We start from the raw sequence: 23,231 nt of genomic DNA, 5'->3' as shown, positions 1-23,231 counted from the left end.
ATAATTAGAATAGACATTTATTAATACAAAAGAATAATGAAGCTTTTTTATATTAAAATATCTGCTTATGAACACACACAGAAATTTAATTGGAGGAATATTATTGCAAAAATACATGATTTGAAAGGTAAAATATATAAATATATATATTTTTTTTTTCTAAAACAGATGAATACGAATACATCCAATAAAATCAAAAAATAGAATATTCCAAAATGCCAGAAGCAGATTCCTATCTCAACCCATATGGTACTAACCGTATGGCTGGCCACATACGGATAGTATGTGCATTGTAATTTTTGTTCCTTTGCATGTGAGATGAGTATCCTGCAACAAGACATATTACTACCATCAATTCACATGATTAAGAAAGACATCTGACCGCAATGTGCATTTGTCTGTCTTGGAACATAGCCATAGCATATAAGAGTTGAAGCAACTGTCGACGGTACTTCTCATTTGGGAAATGTGGAGAAGCAATCATTTGGCCGGACATTGGAATCTTCTAAAAATGTATATGTCAGATAAACTTACCAAGCTTATGCAGCAATCGCATCCAGAAATCTCAACATCATGAGATCATGGAGCTTTGCTGATGCCGTAGTAACTGCTTGAGTGCCATAGCAGACACCATATATGACGACATTAGTTGTTTAAGAGTACTACAGCAGCCACTGCTCACCTAATTCTATATTCAAATGTTTAGCAGGAAGGGATATGCAGTAGATAACTGACATGACATCATTTGAAACGTTAATGATAACAGAAAAGGTTTGTAGTACATTGGAATTAGGTGTCTCCATCAATATGGAGAAAATTCCGCTCATGTCGGCCAACAATTTCAAAATAGAACATCTGCAATCAGTAAATGAATCAGGCTATGAATCAGCAAATGAATCAGGCTAAGTAGCAAATGGAACCTGTTCAATTTCTTACAAGAATAAAAATGAATTTAATTTCTAGTAAATATCAAGCCAACTAAACCCTGGGAGTCAGCTGGGACTATGCAGTACAAGTACGGCAACAGAAACCTCCAGGGTTTCCATCTTTTTGCATGATGCTGCTGGACCTGACTGTTAACATGGCGAGCCATCTGTTCATCTCCATACGCTTTTTTTTTTTTTTTTTGAGTACCTGAAGGCATTATTCTCATTCTATCTGGCTGGAACATAGCCGCCCTGTCTTTAACACGACAGTTTCTTCAGAAGATTGGGGCCAGAGAGGTGACAAGGCCACCACCCTGCCAATAATTATTAGAGTTGGGGACACCAAGTCTGCTAATTTAACCTCATAGACAATGTCCTTAAGTTCTGCAAATACCTGCATCAAAGGAAGTTATCACTCGAATTTGAAAAACAAGGGTTGAGAAGAAAAGTTAAAGCTCAAGGAGATCATTTGCTGGTTGGTTATCTGCTAAACTTCAGTCGGATTACTTGATGATTTTACATTTAGTTTTCTTGCATGCTTTGGTAGAAATTTTAAGAAATAGCAGTTCATTACTGACCATTCGTTACTGTGGGGTAGTTCCTCGCTCCACTGCAACAGCTGGAGTGTCCGGTGGCAAGCCATGATTCATCAATTTTGAAGCAAGAGCTTGGAGGGTTGACAAACCCATATAGACAACCAAAGTTGAATCAGGATCAGCAGCATTCTCTTCCACATAAAGAGGATCCATTCCTCCATTTCTTGAGTGTCCGGTTAAAAATCTAACACTGCAGCAAAGAGCAAAGAACAGAGGGTTAAGTATTTTGAATACTCAAAACTGGCATAAATACCCTTAAAAGCATGCTTTTTTGTTATAAAAAAAAAACATTGATGGGAAAAAAGGCTCTTGCATATTGAGTAGTCTAGCACTAGAGTACTTCCTATTCGCATTATTGAGTAGAGTTATCAAGTATCAATAATACTTCCAGCACTATAGAACAATTCATTTAGGCTCTTTATTTGCACTATTGGCACTCTCACACATAAAATATTATAGTTCCAAAGTATGTGTATTGTGATCAGCATGTCATGGAAAGCCTGGAATTAGAATTCCTGCAGACTCAGGTAATCAGAGTTTTTAAAATTATTGGATTGCCCTAAACAGAAAATATGAATCTTAAAAGGCATTAAATCTCATTAGTTAAATCTTCAATCATCTCAACTATTTTGGATAATAGTAGTTCTAAGTCTAGCTCTAAGCAACAATACAGTCACTCTATCTTAAGTCTGTGTAATTTTATTAAACATACAACAACGCAACTTCTTACTTTAATTTTGACATTCCAGTATATTTCCAATAGTTTAAATCACAATGATCATGGGATATGTTGGAGGAATTGGAAATTACGGATCAAATGTATCTATATGGATATTAGGGCCCACAAAGCGCTATGATGAGATTACAGATGGAAATTTGACAAGAAGCGATACTAGGACAGCATCAAAATACATTAAGCAGAGAATCCATGCAACAAAGATATTTATTAAAGCTACAATTGCTCAAAAGGTCCCTATAGATCTAAAACTCAATCATAAGCTATGAATTGAATGAAGCCTATTGCTAAAGCATTAGTCAAGACCAGCAGCAGGATGAGAAATCCAGTGATAAATGGTGAATCAACAGACTGAAGAACAATTGAACCAATAAAACTACTTCCACCCAAGAAATGGTAGTGAACCACTGTAAGTTCCACCCAAGAAGCAGGTGTCAGTAAACAGTGCATACTTGCCTCAAAAACTAAAAGAGCCAGAGAACAATACTGTTCTCAGAACAAAAAGCTTTTAATGTTACTAAAGCAAATTTTACAATGACTAAGGGAAAGCAAGGCAAGACGAATCATGTTACCTATTTGCAACACCTCGGTGGGTCAGTGGGATTCCAAGCTCTGCTGCTATCCCAGAAGCAGAAGTGATCCCTGTTTTATATGATGGTGGTCAATAGATATAAGGATGACTAATCATGGAAAACACTTTCAGGTTAACAAGTGGTATACCTGGAATGACCTTGACTTGAATTCCCTGTTTCTGGAGAAAATCCATCTCCTCTCCGCCTCTGCCAAAGACCTAAAGAGCCAATAAAATATTATCAAGCAGCAACAGTGATGATTCTTCTCTTTTCTTTTCTTTTTTTGGCTAAGCAATCATCACAATCATCTTTAACCGGAAAAAAGAAAAAGAACCTATGAAGCACAAACTCATCTCTAGGAGAGAACCTAAGTATTATTTTTCAAGCCTTTAGCAAATAATATCTATAGGATGCAGCATCTCCTTTTGGCCAGACATGTGAACCTTAAATTGCAGCTTCACACTGGACTCAGACCCAATAAACACCTCTGATCCAATCTTAGCCACAATCCCATTGAATATTTTTGACTGAAACTTTTGTCAGCTAGCTCAAATAGACAGCAACCTGGCTTTGTGCCAAGCTGCGAAGTTCAAAAAACTTCCTCATGGAACCATCTAATTTATCTTCTATCAACTGAGTGATGTTACTATATAAGTAACTTTCAAATTCATTGGAAAACAAATGTATGGTGATTGACCAATGAGTTTGCCTGGCTACAAGCTAAATTTAGCCTACATGCTTTTTCTTTGTGTATCACTTGATGTATGTCTTCATAATCGTATGTAGATTAGCCAACATTAGAAAAAACTGACAGTAAATAGCTGAATCTTGCATGCCTTATAATTCATTTTTCATATTCTGCTAACTTCATGCTTGAATATTTTCCTTATGCTTTTGGTTTAAAGTTCTTAACATAGGGGATTCATCGCATACAAGTATGAAATTTCTAAAACAGAAACATTTTCTTAATATTTAAATGACAACATTTTATAACACAGAGACATGGAAATATCACTTGATTAGAGAAATGAGAAAATGAATAATAAGTGTGCAACATGTCTCACCATACTTAAGTATGACATTTGAGTTTAAAAAGTAACTAGGGTCATAAAAAGGGAAAAAAAACGAGAATGATAACAAGATCAATCTCTTCCTTTAATCATAACGTGTCTGCCTCTACGTGTGGTATCACATAAGTCGAAAGGCATTCGGCACAGGTTTCTCTAATTGATATATCTACGGGACAATAGTATTGCATGATGCAGTTTTTTCCTTATTTCAATATCACATTGATAAGTTAATAAATAAAGCCAACCAAGTCTAGTCCATTACTTTCTGTTCTTCTATAGGCACATCCAATCCTAGCATCTTATCGCTTGTATTCATTTCAAATTCAGTAATTGTCCCTCTGCAACTCTTTTAAATACATGTTAACCATGTGTTAGAATCTAATGTATCTTGGTGAGTTGACACACGTTTGACTTCACACTGAATTAGCGCTGGGAATGCTTTTCGCAGGCCAAATATAGTAGCCCATTCCTTCCCCAATAAAAACACTGCAGATGAAGCACTAATATACAAAGAAAACTCACCAGAGGATCGCCTCCTTTTAGCCTCACCACATTGGCGCCAGCCTCAGCGAAGCTCAGAAGCAACTCATGAATCTCCTCCTAAATATAATATATCAGGAAAGGAAAAAAAAACACAAATTTGAGAACAATGCACTATGAAGCCCCGAAACAAATCTCAACCAAAACGGAGGAAAATAAAAAATATCGATCTTTTGCGACCTCACCGACCTGAGTCCGGCTATGATATCCGGCCGTCTTCCCGACATAGAGCATCTTGGCATCTGCCCTGACGAAACCGAGCACATCATTGGACACCAGACGATCATAGAGGACGAGATCGGCCTGCTCGATCGCCCGCACCGCCTTCAGCGTCAGCAGCTCCGGGTCACCCGGCCCGGTCCCCACCAGCGACACACTCCCCGGCCCGCTGCGGCCGCCGCCGCCGCCTACCTCCGCCCTCCGGGCGGCCCTCAGGGCCTCCAGCAACCGCTTGAGCTCTGGCAATTGCAGCGCGATCTCGTTCTCCCTGTCGCTGAAATTTTGGTGGACCGAAACCGGCAGCGGGACGCCGGATCCGTAAACCCAGCCATCTCTTCGGTATCTCTCGGCGGAGTCTTTCTCCGTGAAGGGAGATGATGGAGAGGCCGCGGCGGAGCAAGAGACGACGCGTTGTGATTGACGGCAGGGGAAGAAAGGGGATAACGGCGAAGGTTTGGAGGAGGGGAGAGATGGGGAGGAGGAAGAGGAGACGTGGGTGAGGTTTCTAGCGGGCGAGCAAGAAGACGAGGCGGCGGCTAAGGCCATGGTGGGAGAGAGTTGAAATGAGCTCAAATGGAAGTGATGGGGGATTTTGGGGCCGTGACGGCGGCTCCTTTTAAAAGAAGGGAAATGCGTGGAATATATAATAGGGAAAAGAGGTAGGACGGATTTGAAGTCAAATGAAACCTTGTAAGCTTTGGCGAGGCGTTTTCTGGCTGCTGCGTTTTGGTGACGCCGAAGGGGCGATGGTGGAAGGGAATGTGGCTCTTGCCTCTTCGTGGTGAGGGAGGACCAGGTTCAATGAACCAAATCGTGTTTCTATACAATAAGAAAGGCGTGGTATTTTTTTTTCTAAAACAAATTATTCATACTTTTCTAATATAAATGTTTTCACTAAAATCAAAATATAGTATATTTCAGAGTGCACTAGGCAGCTTCAGCTCTTCAATCCAAAATATATTTTTGGAATGGTTAGTCAGAGAACATTCAATCTACAGCTCCATTGATCTCTCTGTAGACATGCTTAGTCTAAAAAGCCACCTAAAAAAGATGTCTTTCAAATGATATTTTTTGTTCCATTCTATTTTAAGCGAGCTAGCACCGTTCACGTAACACATGCGGTAGTGTTTTTAATTTTGTTTTCTTTTTCTCGCAGATCTAGGTAACTAATTAAAGCTTTTAACCGAAGACATTATCTTAACCACACAACATTTTCCTCTTCCTTTTCTGAGGCCACATGAGGCCGATCAAGGAAACCAAGTCTTTAAGCAATTCAACTTGGTCGATCCCCTATACATAGAGAATATTGGTACTTGGGGCACCAGATTAACCTAACGTAAACGTGAGGACTCTCTGCCAGTCTTGAGTTAACAAATAAGGAGTGTAGTGATCAGGATCCAATTGTAAATCTATGAGGGTCCAATTGCGAACGGCCAAAAATATGATCTAGACTCACAAGGATCCCCTGATGGAGGATGAAGAGATTCTTGAATATTATTCATCGTACTAATGGTTCATGAAGGGGCTATGATGTTAATTATGGTCATTCTGCAAGATGGATTTTGCATTTCTGATCAGTTCGATTAATTATCTTCATCCAATGGTGAATCAAACACATTAAGAAAATAGTGAATCAATGGGCAGCAAAGTCCGACAATTTAATTTATTGCAGGCTTAATGTTGGTCCCCACTGTTAGATCTTAAAAATATAGCAATGGTGCATGAAGTTGGCGATCGTCAATGAGATTTGCTCAAGAGTGTTGATGCAACTAGCGTACCAGCTGGGGCTAAATATGTCTCTTTCATCGAATTAAACATATTCTTTCAGAATATTTTCCTAGCTATTTCACAGAATTCTTAAGAAATAAAAAGGTTGCACAAAGTAAAAGGTGTCCATTGTTTTAAAACGCTTCAGAAACCGACATAGCTTATAAAAAGGTGTTACACAAGCCTCAAGGCGCATCACATTTTTGTGATCCATTAGGTGATAGTTTTACATGGGAACGAATTTTAGTAGTGTGATAGTTTATAGTTGTTGCCCAAGGCCTTAAGTTTCGAGTTTGAGTCATGCATAGGTAGAGCCTGATTCTAGAAGCATCTCAAACCGTTCAAAATAGGATTGTGTTCAGCTTGGCTAGATCAAGTGAGAAGCATAGGAGAAGAATTCAATCCTACTGTTCGAAACCTACTATTTTATCGAAATTAACCTAGCCAATGATTTCTTCTGGGATTCTGGCCATCTTGTCAAGCAAAAGAAATCAGTTAAAGGATCAGCACATTGGGTTCCATCTTGAATTCCCTGCTCTTAAGGCCAATCTATCCTAAACTTGCTGCAGACTGAATTCGATCTTTTAGAAGGAAAAAATGCAGCAAGCAGCGCATATCAGTCTCGCTACGACCCACCCTAGTTCTCAACAAACAGAAAGAAGAAAAAACAAAAACAAAACAAGTGGAATGCAGGAAAAAGCAAACACGCAGGGAAAGGTGTTAAATCACCAAGGTGACAAAACACAGCATGGAGGCCTTTAGGTTAACTGAATGCTTAATGCAAATAAAGCAATGGCATACAATGCGACATTCTGAATGGCTCTTGTAAATGTCAAACGAGGCAGGGAAAAAATACAAAATGTAAGTTGCAACTAAATATTCTGATTCGGCTTTCTTTATTGCATAAAACCAAAGTCCTGGCCGAATGAAACCAGCCAGTCAGGGATGCAGGACTAAATGTTTTAAGATTCATGTCTAAGTTGAATCTGAAAACAAAGATCTGATATCTTTATTGGATACAGGCACCAGCATGCGGCATGATTGAAGTAGAAGTACACAATCAAGTCTCATCAAAAAGAAGTGAATGGCCAGACCTGTGTATAACTGTTTTGCTGGATGAAATAACTCTAAAAAGAAGGTGATGCACTTTTATCATCCAAGCCAGCATAAAGAAAATGGTTGAACCAACAAAAGAATTCTTGGAAACACCCATACAATATTTTATCTGGAGAATATTAACTCGCATGCTTCAATAATTTAGGGGCAATACCAAGTTTAAGCAGAATGTTTGAAATTTCCAAGTTGGAAGGACTTGGAAGGCGTTCAAAAGAAATCTACTAACTGTAACAGAAATGTTACTTATCACCATCTTCCTCGTTCTTTTGCCCATAGCGGCGGTTGAACTTTGCAATCTGACCTAGGCTCTGCGCCATCTGACGCCTTGCTCTAAAATGATAGACTTTGCCAACATGATGTATCTTGGTCATCAAAACATGCATCAATCTCCCACTCGGAGTCACATAGGAAATCCACTGCATCTGGGGGTGCAACCCTTTCTTCATCCTTCCACCTAACAATCATGTGAAGGCTTGCTAATATAAGTGACCCAATAAGACAGATAATGGTTAAAAGAATATATACGAAATTGAGTTTTCTCATCACAGAAAGATTAATCAACAGATACAAATCCTTTTGACCTAACTACAGACCATCTGACTGATTTGCAACTCGGGCAACTTCATTGTATTTAAGTTGGTAGATACAGAAAGTGAAAGTTACAGCAAACATCAAAATTGCCTATATGCAAATGCAATAAGGCTGAAGAAGGAAAATTATGACCTGGTATGTACATAATTGTGATTGTAAACCGTTTCTCAGAGGGGATGTACCATTGCTATACATTCTTAAAATAGAAAAGAAACATAGATGAAGATTAAATTTTGAAGGCATAACTAAGTGTTTTAAAAATATATAAAGTAATGCATCATTTTCATAATTATTGTTTTATGAGTTCACTTCACTTTGGAAACCAACTAGAGCACTATACACCGCCAAGATTTCTTTCCCAATACTCGAAGTCGTCCCCAAATGCTGGAGAGGCTTACATTGTATAAGCAATAGGGGTGGCAAAATATGATCCGACCCGCCAACCCAACCCGTGTTCGACCCGCCATAAACAGGTTTGGGTTTAGCTTAAACAGGTTCGGGTCGTAAACAGGTTGATCCGTTTAACCTGTTTATTAATTGGGTCAGATATAGATTTTAAATTTCTGATCCGTTTAACCCGTTTAATTGTTGGGCTAATAGATAAGGGACAGCCCAACTCCCTGCCTCGGCCCGCTTTCACCGCCTCGGCCCAACTCCCCGCTTCGGCCCGCTTTCACCGCGAGGTCCACCGTCCGGTTTCACAGTTTCACCGCGAGGTTGATTGGACGTAAAAGGCGTCGCTTAGGGTTTGTGTCTTTGTGAGCGCCGCCCGAGCTCCATTCCCTCAGTCCCTCTCCCCTCGCCTAGTCTCCTCTCCTCCGGACCTCCGCCCTCTCCTCCCCCTTGCCGACTCCTTCCGCCTCCCCGTCGACGGCGACCGCAGCGGCTCGACGGGTTCCTAGGACGTTGCTTCCGCCTTCTTGGGGCTTTTCGTCGTCTCGCGACTTGCCGGCGGACGGTGACTGCTTTGTCTTCTCCACGGCGACGGCCTCCTCCTCCTGCCCTATCCGTGCGTTCTCTCCCCTTCTTCGCTAGTAGTATAGTCATGCTATCTCTGATTTCCTTCCGCCATCTCTTTCTGCCTCTGTTTCTTGATCTTAGGGATCTTGGATCTCAAAGCGGCGGAGGACGTGAGGGCGCTCTATCTCTTCTTCAAAGCGGCGACTACTGTGGAGTCCAGCAGCGCTGCAGCAGGTATGCCGGTGGAGGGAAATGGTTTGGTTTTTACTTTTTATGGTTTGATTCATGGCGAAGGCTAGGGCTTCCAGATTTTTTCCCCCACCCGAATCGAAGCCGTCGATGATTTCCGGAGAGAAAAAAATTTGGGGATGGCGCCTAGAATCCTAGATCAGAGATTTTGAGGGCTCCCGTTTCCATTTTTTTTTATTTTTTCCAATAAAAAAATTGTAATCTGTTAATTTCTCTCCTTCCCTTGTTCCTCTCCGTGTTTTCTTTTTACTTAATTTCTGGTTAAATTTATTTTTTTTAAAAAATTGCTTGACCGTGTTAATATTGGTGGATTTATTGTTGGCACTGTCCATGGCTTATACGCCAACTATCTAATTTAACTATTTAAGTCCAATAGTTAAACGGGTCGGGTTAGGTTAAACGAGTCGGGCTGGGTTAAACGGGTTAGCTGTTTGTTAAACGGGTTAAACGGGTCAGGTTACCCATTTAATAAACAGGTCAGGTTCAGGTTGTAATTTTCTAACCTGTTTAATAAACAGGTCGGATTCAGGTTTATGATTTTTTGATCCGACTTGCATATGATCCGACCTGTTTATGTCCGACCCAACCCGATTGTCACCCCTAATAAGCAATCATTAGCTAACTGTTTGGCACAAAGCTTTTCTCGCCATCTCGGGATGGGCGTGTCAGAGAGCTTGTTTGATAAATCCTCGTGGCAAGTGGTAAAAAGATGCATAGGCATGCCACCGGCGTTAGAGCAACCGAAAAGAGGATAATTGAAGGAAGGATATCAAACTAGCGTTTGTCCAAGTGCTTGGACCTTTAAGGACTTTTGCCATTATCATATTGCCGTTCGAAAGAAAATGGAGAGGGATAGGATGTAGCCTGAGCTACGGTAGGAAAAATTTAAGTCATTTTGGAATATCAAAGTCATTTTGAGCGGCTTGTCAATAGAGCTTGTAATTGGCCAAAACGGTAACTTGTTGGAACTTTTATTGAAGGACTTTGCTCATACATTCGTTGTGAGATGAAGATGTATAAGCCCTACATTATATTGGTAGCTATCTCTTTTGCCCGATTATGAAAGGAAAGACTCATTAAAAATACCTCATGCTTAAACAAGAGAGTAAATAACAAGAAATTCGTAAATTTCAAGAAGATACACTCAACAACAAATATGTTAAGTGGCTTACACAAGAGGATCTCATGGACAGAATAAGCCAAGGCAAATGTTAGCATTGTGATGAAAAATGGCATAGAGAAAATTGCTAGAAAAAGATAATTTTTCTTATCGAACCTGCACATATTGACACTTCACAAGATGAAGAAGATGAAGATGATCGCCATGTACCACCTAGACAAATATAATCTTGAGAACAAGATCATCTAGAAGTGAAAGGGAATGATATGCTTCTTATCTTAGGATCCTAATTTTAATTTGATTTAGCACAAGAATTAGGAGGAGTCCAAGTTTAATAAAGATTGGCTACATCATATTCCTATTTTGCTTTTTCTTATTCTTGTAGGACAATTAACTCTGAATCTATATATACGTAGTGCTCTAGACAAGCAATGAATTTAATAAAAATAGTGTAAAGGTTATTCGAGGTCCAAAACCTCTTGAATTGATCGAATACTCTTTCTTCTACCTATATCTCTATTTTTCTATTTTCTTTTGCTCGAAATTCTATCAATAGTAAGTGGGTTCCTATCAAACAGAATACATACACATATATATACGACTTTTCAAAAACTAGTCTCGCATTATAAAAATTTCATCATGACATGAAGATAAAATATCTTTTTTTTCGTATCCTAACATCGAACTAGAAAGAGGAGACTAACTGAACAAATTTAGTTCAATGTCGAGAAGTTATGTAATTTAAAAACTATCCTTACTGCAAGGAGAGGGGAAAACCTATGATTTAAACCCACCCCCCACCCCAACCTTCGGGGCGTCTCATGGCCTGCTTTCACCTGTTCTCCAAGCCCAAAGCGGTGATTTTTCACGAAGCTTGTCGAAAGAAATCAAACAAATGGATTATTGCATTTCAATAGTTTAATGGGTTATCATCTTCGAATCAAAATTTACAACAATTCAAAAAACTAGAATAGTAGATTAGAGAGAGAGAGACCTGCCGGTCGCCGGTCCGAGGTTACAGAGGTTGAGCTTTGAGGGTGAGTCGAGAGAGATCTGCAGCCGCCCAACAGGAACCCTAGTCCTTAAATCCAAGGAGGCCCTTGGCAAAGCAAATGGGCCGAGTTAATTTTGTCTAGGGCTAATCTCGGCTCGATTCCCTTTAACGTGCGCTAGGAAAGGGGATTGTGGGACAAGATCCCGCCCCGCAGCCCCACTGGCGTCTCTGGGTTACTAGGCTCGTCTTGGAAGTTTATTTGGATAATTGGGCTGAAAATCTTATGAAATTTATGGACTAAGGCCTTGTTTGGAGGAGCTTTTGAAGGGCCAAAAAGCACTTTCTGGCCCTCCTAAAGCACTTTTGGATAAAAAAAAAGATGTTTGGTAAAAATTTTGGAAAGCTGTTTTAGCTTTTTCAGAAAGTTAAAAACAGCATTTTGGGGAAAGCTCCAATTTGGAGCTTTTCGAAAAAGCTGTTTTGAGCTTTGTCGGAAAGCTTTTTTTCCACCAAAATACCCATAATAAAATATAATAATTACATACTTTGTCCCTTTATAAACCTAAAAATCTGCCCTAACAAATAATCCTAGCCGTGGATTAGACTCTCTTCTATGCAAGAAGAAGTATTTTTATTTTCTATTTTTGTATGCATCTTTTGAATCACGTTTTAGGAAAAGAAATTTTTTAATTTCTTCTTTTAGATGCATTAAAATCTGTTTTTATGGCCTTTTGAGAAAATAGATGAAGTAAAGGATGGTAATTTTACAAGAGATGCCATTTACAATAGTTGAACACCCAGCTTTTCAAATGTTTGTTAGGAATCTGAGACCAGAATTTCATATTGTTTCAAGAACAACATTGGCTTCTGATTGCTTTAAAATATATGAAAACGAAAAAAAAATGAAGACTTGAAGATTTCTTCAAGACGAACCATGGAAGAATCAGTTTAACATTGGACATGTGGACATCAAATCAGACATTGGAATACATGTATCTCACTACACATTACATCACTAATGATTGAAAATTAAAAAAGAATATTATCAATTTTAAGTTGGTTCCTTCACCACATACGGGCTTAGTCATTAGTGATGCTATTGCTAGCTGTATTTTATCTTGGAATATTGAGAAAAGGTTGGGTTCAATCATTCTTGATAATTTGTCAGCAAATACAGTTGTAGCAATATAACTTCAAAAACAATTCAGAAAAGATTTACTTTTGGATGGTAAATTCTTTCATGTGCATTACTGTGCACATATTCTTAATTTGATTGTGAAGGATGGGTTGAAGGTAGTGGAGGGTGCTATTCATAGGATCCGCGAAGCTGCTAAATATATAAAATCATCTCAAGGAAGGTTGGAATTGTTTATGGGAATTGTGAAACAATTGAAGATGAATGGTAAGAAAAGGATATGCATAGATGTACCTACTCGTTGGAATTCTACATATCTCATGTTAAACGATGTTATACAATTCAAGGATGTATTTATGCGACTTGTGGCCCGGGATTCTAATAAACATTTGAAAAGCTGGGTGTTCAACTGTTGTAAATGGCATCTCTTGTAAAATTACCATCCTTTACTTCATCTATTTTCTCAAAAGGCCATAAAAATAGATTTTAATGCATCTAAAAGAAGAAATTAAATTTTTTTTCCCTAAAACGTGATTCAAAAGATGCATACAAAAATAGAAAATAAAAATACTTTTTCTTGCACAGAAGAGAGTCTAATCCACGGCTAGGGTTCTTTGTTAGGGCAGATTTTTAGGTTTATAAAGGGACAAAGTATGTAATTATTATATTTTATTATGGGTATTTTGGTGAAAAAAAGCTTTCCGACAAAGCTCAAAACAGCTTTTTCGAAAAGCTCTAAATTGGAGCTTTTTTTAAAAAGCTGTTTTTAGCTTTCTGAAAAAGCTAAAACAGCTTTTCAAAATTTTTACCAAACACCTTTTTTTATCCAAAAGTGCTTTAGGAGGGCCAGAAAGTACCTTTTGGCCCTCCAAAAGCTCCCCCAAACAGGGCCTTAGTCCATAAATTTCATAAGATTTTCAGCCCAATTATCCAAATAAACTTCCAAGATGAGCCTAGTAACCTAGAGACGCCAGTGGGACTGGGGGGCGGGATCTTGTTCCACAATCCCCTTTCCTAGCTCATGTTAAACGGAATCGAGCCGGGATTAACCCTAGACAAAATTAACTCGGCCCATTTGCTTTGCCAAGGGCCTCCTTGGATTTAAGGACTAGGGTTCCTGTTGGGCGGCTGCAGATCTCTCTCGACTCACCCTCACAGCTCAACCTCTGTAACCTCGGACCGGCGACCGGCAGGTCTCTCTCTCTCTCTGTCTCTCTAATATACTATTCTAGTTTTTTGAATTGTTGTAAATTTTGATTCGAAGATGATAACCCATTAAACTATTGAAATGCGATAATCCATTTGTTTGATTTCTTTCGACAAGCTTCGTGAAAAATCACCGCTTTAGGTTCGGAGAACAGGTGAAAGCGGGCCATGAGACGCCCCGAAGGTTGGGGTGGGGGGTGGGTTTAAATCATAGGTTTTCCCCTCTCCTTGCAGTAAGGATAGTTTTTAAATTACATAACTTCTCGACATTGAACTAAATTTGTTCAGTTAGTCTCCTCTTTCTAGTTCGATGTTAGGATACGAAAAAAAGATATTTCATCTTCATGTCATGATGAAATTTTTATAATGCGAGACTAGTTTTTGAAAAGTCGTATATATATGTGTATGTATTCTGTTTGATAGGAACCCACTTACTATTGATAGAATTTCGAGCAAAAGAAAATAGAAAAATAGAGATATAGGTAGAAGAAAGAGTATTCGATCAATTCAAGAGGTTTTGGACCTCGAATAGCCTTTAAACTATTTTTATTAAATTCATTGCTTGTCTAGAGCACTACGTATATATAGATTCAGAGTTAATTGTCCTACAAGAATAAGAAAAAGCAAAATAGAAATATGATGTAGCCAATCTTTATTAAACTTGGACTCCTCCTAATTCTTGTGCTAAATCAAATTAAAATTAGGATCCTAAGATAAGAAGCATATCATTCCCTTTCACTTCTAGATGATCTTGTTCTCAAGGTTATATTTGTCTAGGTGGTACATGGCGATCATCTTCATCTTGTGAAGTGTCAATATGTGCAGGTTCGATAAGAAAAATTATCTTTTTCTAGCAATTTCCTCTATGCCATTTTTCATCACAATGCTAACATTTGCCTTGGCTTATTCTGTCCATGAGATCCTCTTGTGTAAGCCACTTAACATATTTGTTGTTGAGTGTATCTTCTTGAAATTTACGAATTTCTTGTTATTTACTCTCTTGTTTAAGCATGAGGTATTTTTTAATGAGTCTTTCCTTTCATAATCGGGCAAAAGAGATAGCTACCAATATAATGTAGGGCTTATACATCTTCATCTCACAACGAATGTATGAGCAAAGTCCTTCAATAAAAGTTCCAACAAGTTGCCGTTTTGGCCAATTACAAGCTCTATTGACAAGCTGCTCAAAATGACTTTGATATTCCAAAATGACTTAGATTTTTCCTACCGTAGCTCAAGCTACATCCTATCCCTCTCCATTTTCTTTCGAATGGCGATACGACAATGGCAAAAGTCATTGAAGGTCCAAGCACTTGGACAAACGCTAGTTTGATCTCCTTCGTTCAATTATCCTCTTTTCGGTTGCTCTAACGCCGGTGGCATGCCTATGCATCTTTTTACCACTTGCCACGAGGATTTATCAAACAAGCTCTCTGGCACGCCCATCCCGAGATGGCGAGAAAAGCTTTGTGCCAAACAGTTAGCTAATGATTGCTTATACAATGTAAGCCTCTCCAGCATTTGGGGACGACTTCGAGTATTGGGAAAGAAATCTTGGCGGTGTATAGTGCTCTAGTTGGTTTCCAAAGTGAAGTGAACTCATAAAACAATAATTATGAAAATGATGCATTACTTTATATATTTTTAAAACACTTAGTTATGCCTTCAAAATTTAATCTTCACCTATGTTTCTTTTCTATTTTAAGAATGTATAGCAATGGTACATCCCCGCTGAGAAACGGTTTACAATCACAATTATGTACATACCAGGTGATAATTTTCCTTCTTCAGCCTTATTGCATTTGCATATAGGCAATTTTGATGTTTGCTGTAACTTTCACTTTCTGTATCTACCAACTTAAATACAATGAAGTTGCCCGAGTTGCAAATCAGTTAGATGGTCTGTAGTTAGGTCAAAAGGATTTGTATCTGTTGATTAATCTTTCTGTCGTATATATTATTTTAACCATTATCTGTCTTATTGGGTCACTTATATTAGCAAGCCTTCACATGATTGTTAGGTGGAAGGATGAAGAAAGGGTTGCACCCCCAGATGCAGTGGATTTCCTATGTGACTCCGAGTGGGAGATTGATGCATGTTTTGATGACCAAGATACATCATGTTGGCAAAGTCTATCATTTTAGAGCAAGGCGTCAGATGGCGCAGAGCCTAGGTCAGATTGCAAAGTTCAACCGCCGCTATGGGCAAAAGAAGGAGGAAGATGGTGATAAGTAACATTTCTGTTACAGTTAGTAGATTTCTTTTGAACGCCTTCCAACTTGGAAATTTCAAACATTCTGCTTAAACTTGGTATTGCCCCTAAATTATTGAAGCATGCGAGTTAATATTCTCCAGATAAAATATTGTATGGGTGTTTCCAAGAATTCTTTTGTTGGTTCAACCATTTTCTTTATGCTGGCTTGGATGATAAAAGTGCATCACCTTCTTTTTAGAGTTATTTCATCCAGCAAAACAGTTATACACAGGTCTGGCCATTCACTTCTTTTTGATGAGACTTGATTGTGTACTTCTACTTTAATCATGCCGCATGCTGGTGCCTGTATCCAATAAAGATATCAGATCTTTGTTTTCAGATTCAACTTAGACATGAATCTTAAAACATTTAGTCCTGCATCCTTGACTGGCTGGTTTCATTCGGCCAGGACTTTGGATTTTATGCAATAAAGAAAGCCGAATCAGAATATTTAGTTGCAACTTACATTTTGTATTTCTTCCCTGCCTCGTTTGACATTTACAAGAGCCATTCAGAATGTCGCATTGTATGCCATTGCTTTATTTGCATTAAGCATTCAGTTAACCTAAAGGCCTCCATGCTATGTTTTGTCACCTTGGTGATTTAACACCTTTCCCCGCGTGTTTGCTTTTTCCTGCTTTCCACTTGTTTTGTTTTTGTTTTTTCTTCTTTCCATTTGTTGAGAACTAGGATGGGTCCAAGCGAGACTGATATGCGCTGCTTGCTGCATTTTTTCCTTCTAAAAGATCGAATTCAGTCTGCAGCAAGTTTAGGATAGATTGGCCTTAAGAGCAGGGAATTCAAGTTGGAACCCAATGTGCTGATCCTTTAACTTATTTCTTTTGCTTGACAAGATTGCCAGAATCCCAGAAGAAATCATTGGCTAGGTTAATTTCGATAAAATAGTAGGTTTCGAACATTAGGATTGAATTCTTCTCCTTTGCATCTCACTTGATCTGGCCAAGCTGAACGCAATCCTATTTTGAACAGTTTGAGATGCTTACAAATTAAGCGGGTCTAGAATCAGGCTCTACCTATGCATGACTCAAACTCGAAACTCAAGGCCTTGGGCAACAAATATAAACTATCACACTGCTAAAATTTGTTCCCATGTAAAAGTATCAGCTTATGGATCACAAAAATGTGATGCGCCTTGAGGCTTGTGTAACACCTTTTTATAAGCTATGTCGGTTTCTGAAGCGTTTTAAAACAATGGACATTTCTCTGAAGCTCAGCATCCGCCTCACGGAGCCTCCTCTGCCCCATCCGACCCTCATCATCTTCCAGAGTTAACTTCACCGAGGGACCTACTGCATCTTCCTTCCTAAAAATATATGGATCTTTGAACCTTTTACTTTGTGCAACCTTTTTATTTCTTAAGAATTCTCTGAAATAACCAGGAAAGTATTCTGAAAGAATATGTTTAATTCGATGAAAGAGACATATTTAGCCCCAGCTGGTACGCTAGTTGCATCAACACTCTTGAGCAAATCTCATTGACGATCGCCAACTTCATGCGCTATTGCTATATTTTTAAGATCTAACAGTGGGGACCAACATTAAGCCTGCAATAAATTAAATTGTCGGACTTTGGTGCCCATTGATTCACTATTTTCTTAATGTGTTTGATTCACCATTGGATGAAGATAATTAATCTAACTGATCAGAAATGCAAAATCCATCTTGCAGAATGACCATAATTAACATCATAGCCCCTTCATGAACCATCAGTATGATGAATAATATTCAAGGATCTCTTCATCCTCCATCGTGGGATCCTTGTGAGTCTAGATCATATTTTTGGCCGTTCGCACTTGGACCCTCATAGATTTACAATTGGATCCTGGTCACTACACTCCTTATTTGTTAACTCAAGACCGGCAGAGAGTCCTCATGTTTACGTTAGGTTAATCTGGTGCCGCAAGTACCAATATTCTCTATGTATAGGGGATCGACCAAGTTGAATTGCTTAAAGACTTTGGTTTCCTTGTCTCATGTGGCCTCAGGAAAGGAAGAGGAAAATGTTGCGTGGTTAAGATAATGTCTTCAGTTAAAAGCTTTAATTAGTTACCTAGATCTGCAAAGGGAAAGAAAACAAAATTAAAAACACTACCACGTGTGTTACGTGAACGATGCTAATTTGCTTAAAATGGAATGAAACAAAAAATATCACTTGAAAGACATCTTTTTTGGGTGGTCTTTCAGATTAAGCATTCCTACAGAGAGATCAATGAAGCTGCAGATTGGATGTTTTCTGACTAACTATTCCGAAGATACACTTTGGATTGGAGAGCTGAAGCTCTCTAGTGCGCTTCGAAATATACTGTGTTTTGATTTTACTGAAAACATTTGTATTAGAAGTGTATGAATAATTTATTTTTTTTAAAAAAATACAACATACTTTCTTACCGTATAAAAATACGATTAGGTTCACTGAACCTGGTCCTCCCTCACCACGAAGAGGCAAGAGCTACATTCCCTTCCACCATCGCCCCTTCGGCGTCGCCAAAACGCAGCAGCCAAAAAACGCCTCGCCAAAGCTTACAAAGTTTCATTTGACTTCAAATCCGTCCTACCTCTTTTCCCTATTATATATTCCACGCATTTCCCTTCTTTTAAATGGAGAACAACTCCACTACGTTCTAACCCACTCTGCCGCCGTCGCGGCCCCAAAATCCCCCATCACTTCCATTTGAGCTCATTTCAACTCCCTCCCACCATGGCCTTAGCCGCCGCCTCGTCTTCTTGCTCGCGCGCTAGAAACCTCTCCCACTTCTCCTCCTCCTCTTCCCCATCTCTCCCCTCCTCCAAACCTTCGCCGGTATCCCCTTTCTTCCCCTGCCGTCAATCACAACGCGCCGTCTCTTGCTCCGCCGCGGCCTCTCCGTCATCTCCCTTCACGGAGAAAGACTCCGCCGAGAGATACCGAAGAGATGGCTGGGTTTACGGATCCGGCGTCCCGCTGCCGGTTTCCGCCCACCAAAACTTCAGCGACAGGGAGAACGAGATCGCGCTGCAATTGCCAGAGCTCAAGCGGTTGCTGGAGGCGCTGAGGGCCGCCCGGAGGGCGGAGGCAGGCGGCGGCGGCCGCGGCGGGCCGGGGAGTGTGTCGCTGGTGGGGGCCGGGCCGGGTGACCCGGAGCTGCTGACGCTGAAGGCGGTGCGGGCGATCGAGCAGGCCGATCTCGTCCTCTATGATCGTCTGGTGTCCAATGATGTGCTCTGTTTCGTCAGGGCAGATGCCAAGATGCTCTATGTCGGGAAGACGGCCGGATATCATAGCCGGACTCAGGTCGGTGAGGTCGCAAAAGATCGATATTTTTTATTTTCCTCCGTTTTGGCTGAGATTTTTCTCGGGGCTTCATAGTGCATTGTTCTCAAATTTGTGTTTTTTTTTCTTTCCTGATTTATTATATTTAGGAGGAGATTCATGAGTTGCTTCTGAGCTTCGCTGAGGCTGGCGCCAATGTGGTGAGGCTAAAAGGAGGGGATCCTCTGGTGAGTTTTCTTTGTATATTAGTGCTTCATCTGCAGTGTTTTTTTTGGGGAAGGAATGGGCTACTATATTTGGCCTGCGAAAAGCATTCACAGAGCTAATTCAGTGTGAAGTCAAACGTGTGTCAACTCACCAAGATACATTAGATTCTAACACATGGTTAACATGTATTTAAAAGATTTGCAGAGGGATAATTACTGATTTTGAAATGAATACAAGCGATAAGATGCTAGGATTGGATGTGCCTATAGAAGAACAGAAACTAATGGACTAGACTTGGTTGGCTTTATTTATTGACTTATCAATGTGATGTTGAAATAAGGAAAAAACTGCATCATGCAATACTATTGTCCAGTAGATATATCAATTAGAGAAACCTGTGATGAATGCCTTTCGACTTATGTGATACCAAACGTAGAGGCATACACGTTATGATTAAAGGAAGAGATTGATCTTGTTATCATTCTCGCTTTTTTTCCTTTTTATGACCCTAGTTACTTTTTAAACTCAAATGTCTTACTTAAGTATGGTGAGACATGTTGCACACTTATTATTCATTTTCTCATTTCTCTAATCAAGTGATATTTCCATGTCTCTGTGTTATAAAATGTTGTCATTTAAATATTAAGAAAATGTTTCTGTTTTAGAAATTTCATACTTGTATGCGATGAATCCCCTATGTTAAGAACTTTAAACCAAAAGCATAAGGAAAATATTCAAGCATGAAGTTAGCAGAATATGAAAAATGAATTATAAGGCATGCAAGATTCAGCTATTTACTGTCAGTGTTTTCTAATGTTGGCTAATCTACATACGATTATGAAGACATACATCAAGTGATACACAAAGAAAAAGCATGTAGGCTGGATTTAGCTTGTAGCCAGGCAAACTCATTGGTCAATCACCATACATTTGTTTTCTAATGAATTTGAAAGTTACTTATATAGTAACATCACTCAGTTGATAGAAGATAAATTAGATGGTTCCATGAGGAAGTTATTTAAACTTCGCAGCTTGGCACAAAGCCAGGTTGCTGTCTATTTGAGCTAGCTGACAAAAGTTTCAGTCAAAAAAATTCAATGAGATTTTGGCTAAGATTGGATCAGAGGTGTTTATTGGGTCTGAGTCCAGTGTGAAGCTGCAATTTAAGGTTCACATGTCTGGCCAAAAGGAGATGCTGCATCCTATAGATATTATTTGCTAAAGGCTTGAAAAATAATACTTAGGTTCTCTCTTACAGATGAGTTTGTGCTTCATAGGTTCTTTTTCTTTTTTTTGGTTAAAGATGATTGTGATGATTGCTTAGCCAAAAAAAGAAAAGAAAAGGAAACAATCATCACTGTTGCTGCTTGATAATATTTTATTGGCTCTTTAGGTCTTTGGCAGAGGTGGAGAGGAGATGGATTTTCTCCAGAAACAGGGAATTCAAGTCAAGGTCATTCCAGGTATACAACTTGTTAACCTGAAAGTGTTTTCCATGATTAGTTATCCTTATATCTATTGACCACCATCATATAAAACAGGGATCACTTCTGCTTCTGGGATAGCAGCAGAGCTTGGAATCCCACTGACCCACCGAGATGTTGCAAATAGGTAACATGATTTGTCTTGCCTTGCTTTCCCTTAGTCATTGTAAAATTTGCTTTAGTAACATTAAAAGCTTTTTGTTCTGAGAACAGTATTGTTCTCTGGCTCTTTTAGTTTTTGAGGCAAGTATGCACTGTTTACTGACACCTGCTTCCTGGGTGGAACTTACAGTGGTTCACTACCATTTCTTGGGTGGAAGTAGTTTTATTGGTTCAATTGTTCTTCAATCTGTTGACTCACCATTTATCACTGGATTTCTCATCCTGCTGCTGGTCTTGACTAATGCTTTAGCAATAGGCTTCATTCAATTCATAGCTTATGATTGAGTTTTAGATCTGTAGGGACCTTTTGAGCAATTGTAGCTTTAATAAATATCTTTGTTGCATGGATTCTCTGCTTAACGTATTTTGATGCTGTCCTAGTATTGCTTCTTGTCAAATTTCCATCTGTAATCTCATCATAGCGCTTTGTGGGCCCTAATATCCATATAGATGCATTTGATCCGTTATTTCCAATTCCTCCAACATATCCTATGATCATTGTGATCCAAACTATTGGAAATATACTGGAATGTCAAAATTAAAGTAAGAAGTTGTGTTGTTGTATGTTTAATAAAATTACACAGACTTAAGACAGAGTGACTGTATTGTTGCTTAGAGCTAGACTTAGAACTACTATTATCCAAAATAGTTGAGATGATTGAAGATTTAACTAATGAGATTTAATGCTTTTTAAGATTCATATTTTCTGTTTATGGCAATCCAATAATTTTAGAAACTCTGATTACCTGAGTCTGCAGGAATTCTAATTCCAGGCTTTCCATGACATGCTGATCACAATACACATACTTTGGAACTATAATATTTTATGTGTGAGAGTGCCAATAGTGCAAATAAAGAGCCTAAATGAATTGTTCTATAGTGCTGGAAGTATTATTGATACTCGATAACTCTACTCAATAATGCGAATAGGAAGTACTCTAGTGCTAGACTACTCAATATGCAAGAGCCTTTTTTCCCATCAATGTTTTTTTTAATAACAAAAAAGCATGCTTTTAAGGGTATTTATGCCAGTTTTGAGTATTCAAAATACTTAACCCTCTGTTCTTTGCTCTTTGCTGCAGCGTTAGATTTTTAACCGGACACTCAAGAAATGGAGGAATGGATCCTCTTTATGTGGCAGAGAATGCTGCTGATCCTGATTCAACTTTGGTTGTCTATATGGGTTTGTCAACCCTCCAAGCTCTTGCTTCAAAATTGATGAATCATGGCTTGCCACCGGACACTCCAGCTGTTGCAGTGGAGCGAGGAACTACCCCACAGCAACGAATGGTCAGCAATGGACTGCTATTTCTTAAAATTTCTACCAAAGCATGCGAGAAAACTAAATGTAGAATCATCAAGTAATCCCTGAGGACTGAAGTTTAGCAGATAACCAACCAGCAGATGATCTCCTTGAGCTTTAACTTTTCTTCTCAACCCTTGTTTTTCAAATTCGAGTGATAACTTCCTTTGATGCAGGTATTTGCAGAACTTAAGGACATTGTCTATGAGGTTAAATTAGCAGACTTGGCGTCCCCAACTCTAATAATTATTGGCAGGGTGGTGGCCTTGTCACCTCTCTGGCCCCAATCTTCTGAAGAAACTGTCGTGTTAAAGACTGGGGAGCTATGTTCCAGCCAGGTAGAATGAGAATAATGCCTTCAAGTACTCAAAAAAAAAAAAAGCGCATGGAGATGAACAGATGGCTCACCATGTTAACAGTCAGGTCCAGCAGCATCACGCAAAAAGATGGAAACCCTGGAGGTTTCTGTTGCCGATACATGTACTGCATAGTCCCAGCTGACTCCCAGGGTTTAGTTGGCTTGATATTTACTAGAAATTCGATTCATTTTTATTCTTGTAAGAAATTGAACAGGTTCCATTTGCTACTTAGCCTGATTCATTTGCTGATTCATAGCCTGATTCATTTACTGATTGCAGATGTTCTATTTTGAAATTGTTGGCCGACATGAGCGGAATTTGCTCCATATTGATGGAGACACCTGATTCCAATGTACTACAAACCTTTTCTGTTATCATTAACGTTTCAAATGA

General features: G+C 39.1%; 4 protein-coding genes across 4 annotated transcripts; 2 read left to right on the top strand and 2 right to left on the bottom strand.

The window, feature by feature from the left end:
* Positions 1-718: 718 nt before the first annotated feature.
* Positions 719-5,401, bottom strand: LOC103713245 (S-adenosyl-L-methionine-dependent uroporphyrinogen III methyltransferase, chloroplastic-like). The gene is made up of 6 exons (XM_008800111.5): positions 4,630-5,401; positions 4,423-4,500; positions 2,979-3,048; positions 2,831-2,900; positions 1,505-1,712; positions 719-1,320 (listed from the first exon to the last, which is right to left on the bottom strand). The coding sequence occupies exons 1-5, from the start codon at positions 5,203-5,205 to the stop codon at positions 1,511-1,513; spliced, it is 996 nt and encodes a 331-aa protein (XP_008798333.3). The 5' UTR covers positions 5,206-5,401; the 3' UTR covers positions 719-1,320; positions 1,505-1,510.
* Positions 5,402-7,503: 2,102 nt separating this feature from the next.
* LOC148702551 (uncharacterized) lies at positions 7,504-8,536 on the bottom strand. The gene has a single exon (XM_088704696.1). The coding sequence runs from the start codon at positions 7,986-7,988 to the stop codon at positions 7,782-7,784; it is 207 nt and encodes a 68-aa protein (XP_088560822.1). The 5' UTR covers positions 7,989-8,536; the 3' UTR covers positions 7,504-7,781.
* Positions 8,537-8,945: 409 nt separating this feature from the next.
* On the top strand, positions 8,946-16,159 carry LOC148702550 (uncharacterized). The gene is made up of 3 exons (XM_088704695.2): positions 8,946-9,142; positions 9,235-9,327; positions 15,819-16,159. Exon 3 carries the CDS (start codon positions 15,827-15,829, stop codon positions 16,031-16,033), a length of 207 nt encoding a protein of 68 aa, XP_088560821.1. The 5' UTR covers positions 8,946-9,142; positions 9,235-9,327; positions 15,819-15,826; the 3' UTR covers positions 16,034-16,159.
* A 2,193-nt stretch (positions 16,160-18,352) lies between these two features.
* LOC103704527 (S-adenosyl-L-methionine-dependent uroporphyrinogen III methyltransferase, chloroplastic-like) lies at positions 18,353-23,231 on the top strand. Its single transcript, XM_008787860.6, has 6 exons — positions 18,353-19,344; positions 19,473-19,550; positions 20,924-20,993; positions 21,072-21,141; positions 22,259-22,466; positions 22,656-23,231. The coding sequence occupies exons 1-6, from the start codon at positions 18,772-18,774 to the stop codon at positions 22,824-22,826; spliced, it is 1,170 nt and encodes a 389-aa protein (XP_008786082.3). The 5' UTR covers positions 18,353-18,771; the 3' UTR covers positions 22,827-23,231.

Source organism: Phoenix dactylifera, chromosome 9 (assembly GCF_051530095.1).
Source record: "Phoenix dactylifera cultivar Ajwa chromosome 9, Ajwa_hap1_PhDact_Kaust_v1.1, whole genome shotgun sequence".
NCBI lineage: Eukaryota > Viridiplantae > Streptophyta > Magnoliopsida > Arecales > Arecaceae > Phoenix > Phoenix dactylifera.
This window is presented reverse-complemented; position numbering and strand designations above follow the sequence as displayed.

Bases quoted from the DNA above. Each gene is read 5' to 3' on its own strand.
- LOC103713245 (XM_008800111.5), bottom strand. From the start codon at position 5,205: ATGGCCTTAGCCGCCGCCTCGTCTTCTTGCTCGCCCGCTAGAAACCTC. The intron at 4,501-4,629 runs GTCGGTGAGGTC...TATTATATTTAG, and splicing joins GATATCATAGCCGGACTCAG to GAGGAGATTCATGAGTTGCT. The intron at 2,901-2,978 runs GTATACCACTTG...CATATAAAACAG, and splicing joins TCAAGTCAAGGTCATTCCAG to GGATCACTTCTGCTTCTGGG.
- LOC148702551 (XM_088704696.1), bottom strand. From the start codon at position 7,988: ATGAAGAAAGGGTTGCACCCCCAGATGCAGTGGATTTCCTATGTGACT.
- LOC148702550 (XM_088704695.2), top strand. From the start codon at position 15,827: ATGAAGAAAGGGTTGCACCCCCAGATGCAGTGGATTTCCTATGTGACT.
- LOC103704527 (XM_008787860.6), top strand. From the start codon at position 18,772: ATGGCCTTAGCCGCCGCCTCGTCTTCTTGCTCGCGCGCTAGAAACCTC. The intron at 19,551-20,923 runs GTGAGTTTTCTT...TTGGCTCTTTAG, and splicing joins TAAAAGGAGGGGATCCTCTG to GTCTTTGGCAGAGGTGGAGA. The intron at 21,142-22,258 runs GTAACATGATTT...TCTTTGCTGCAG, and splicing joins CACCGAGATGTTGCAAATAG to CGTTAGATTTTTAACCGGAC.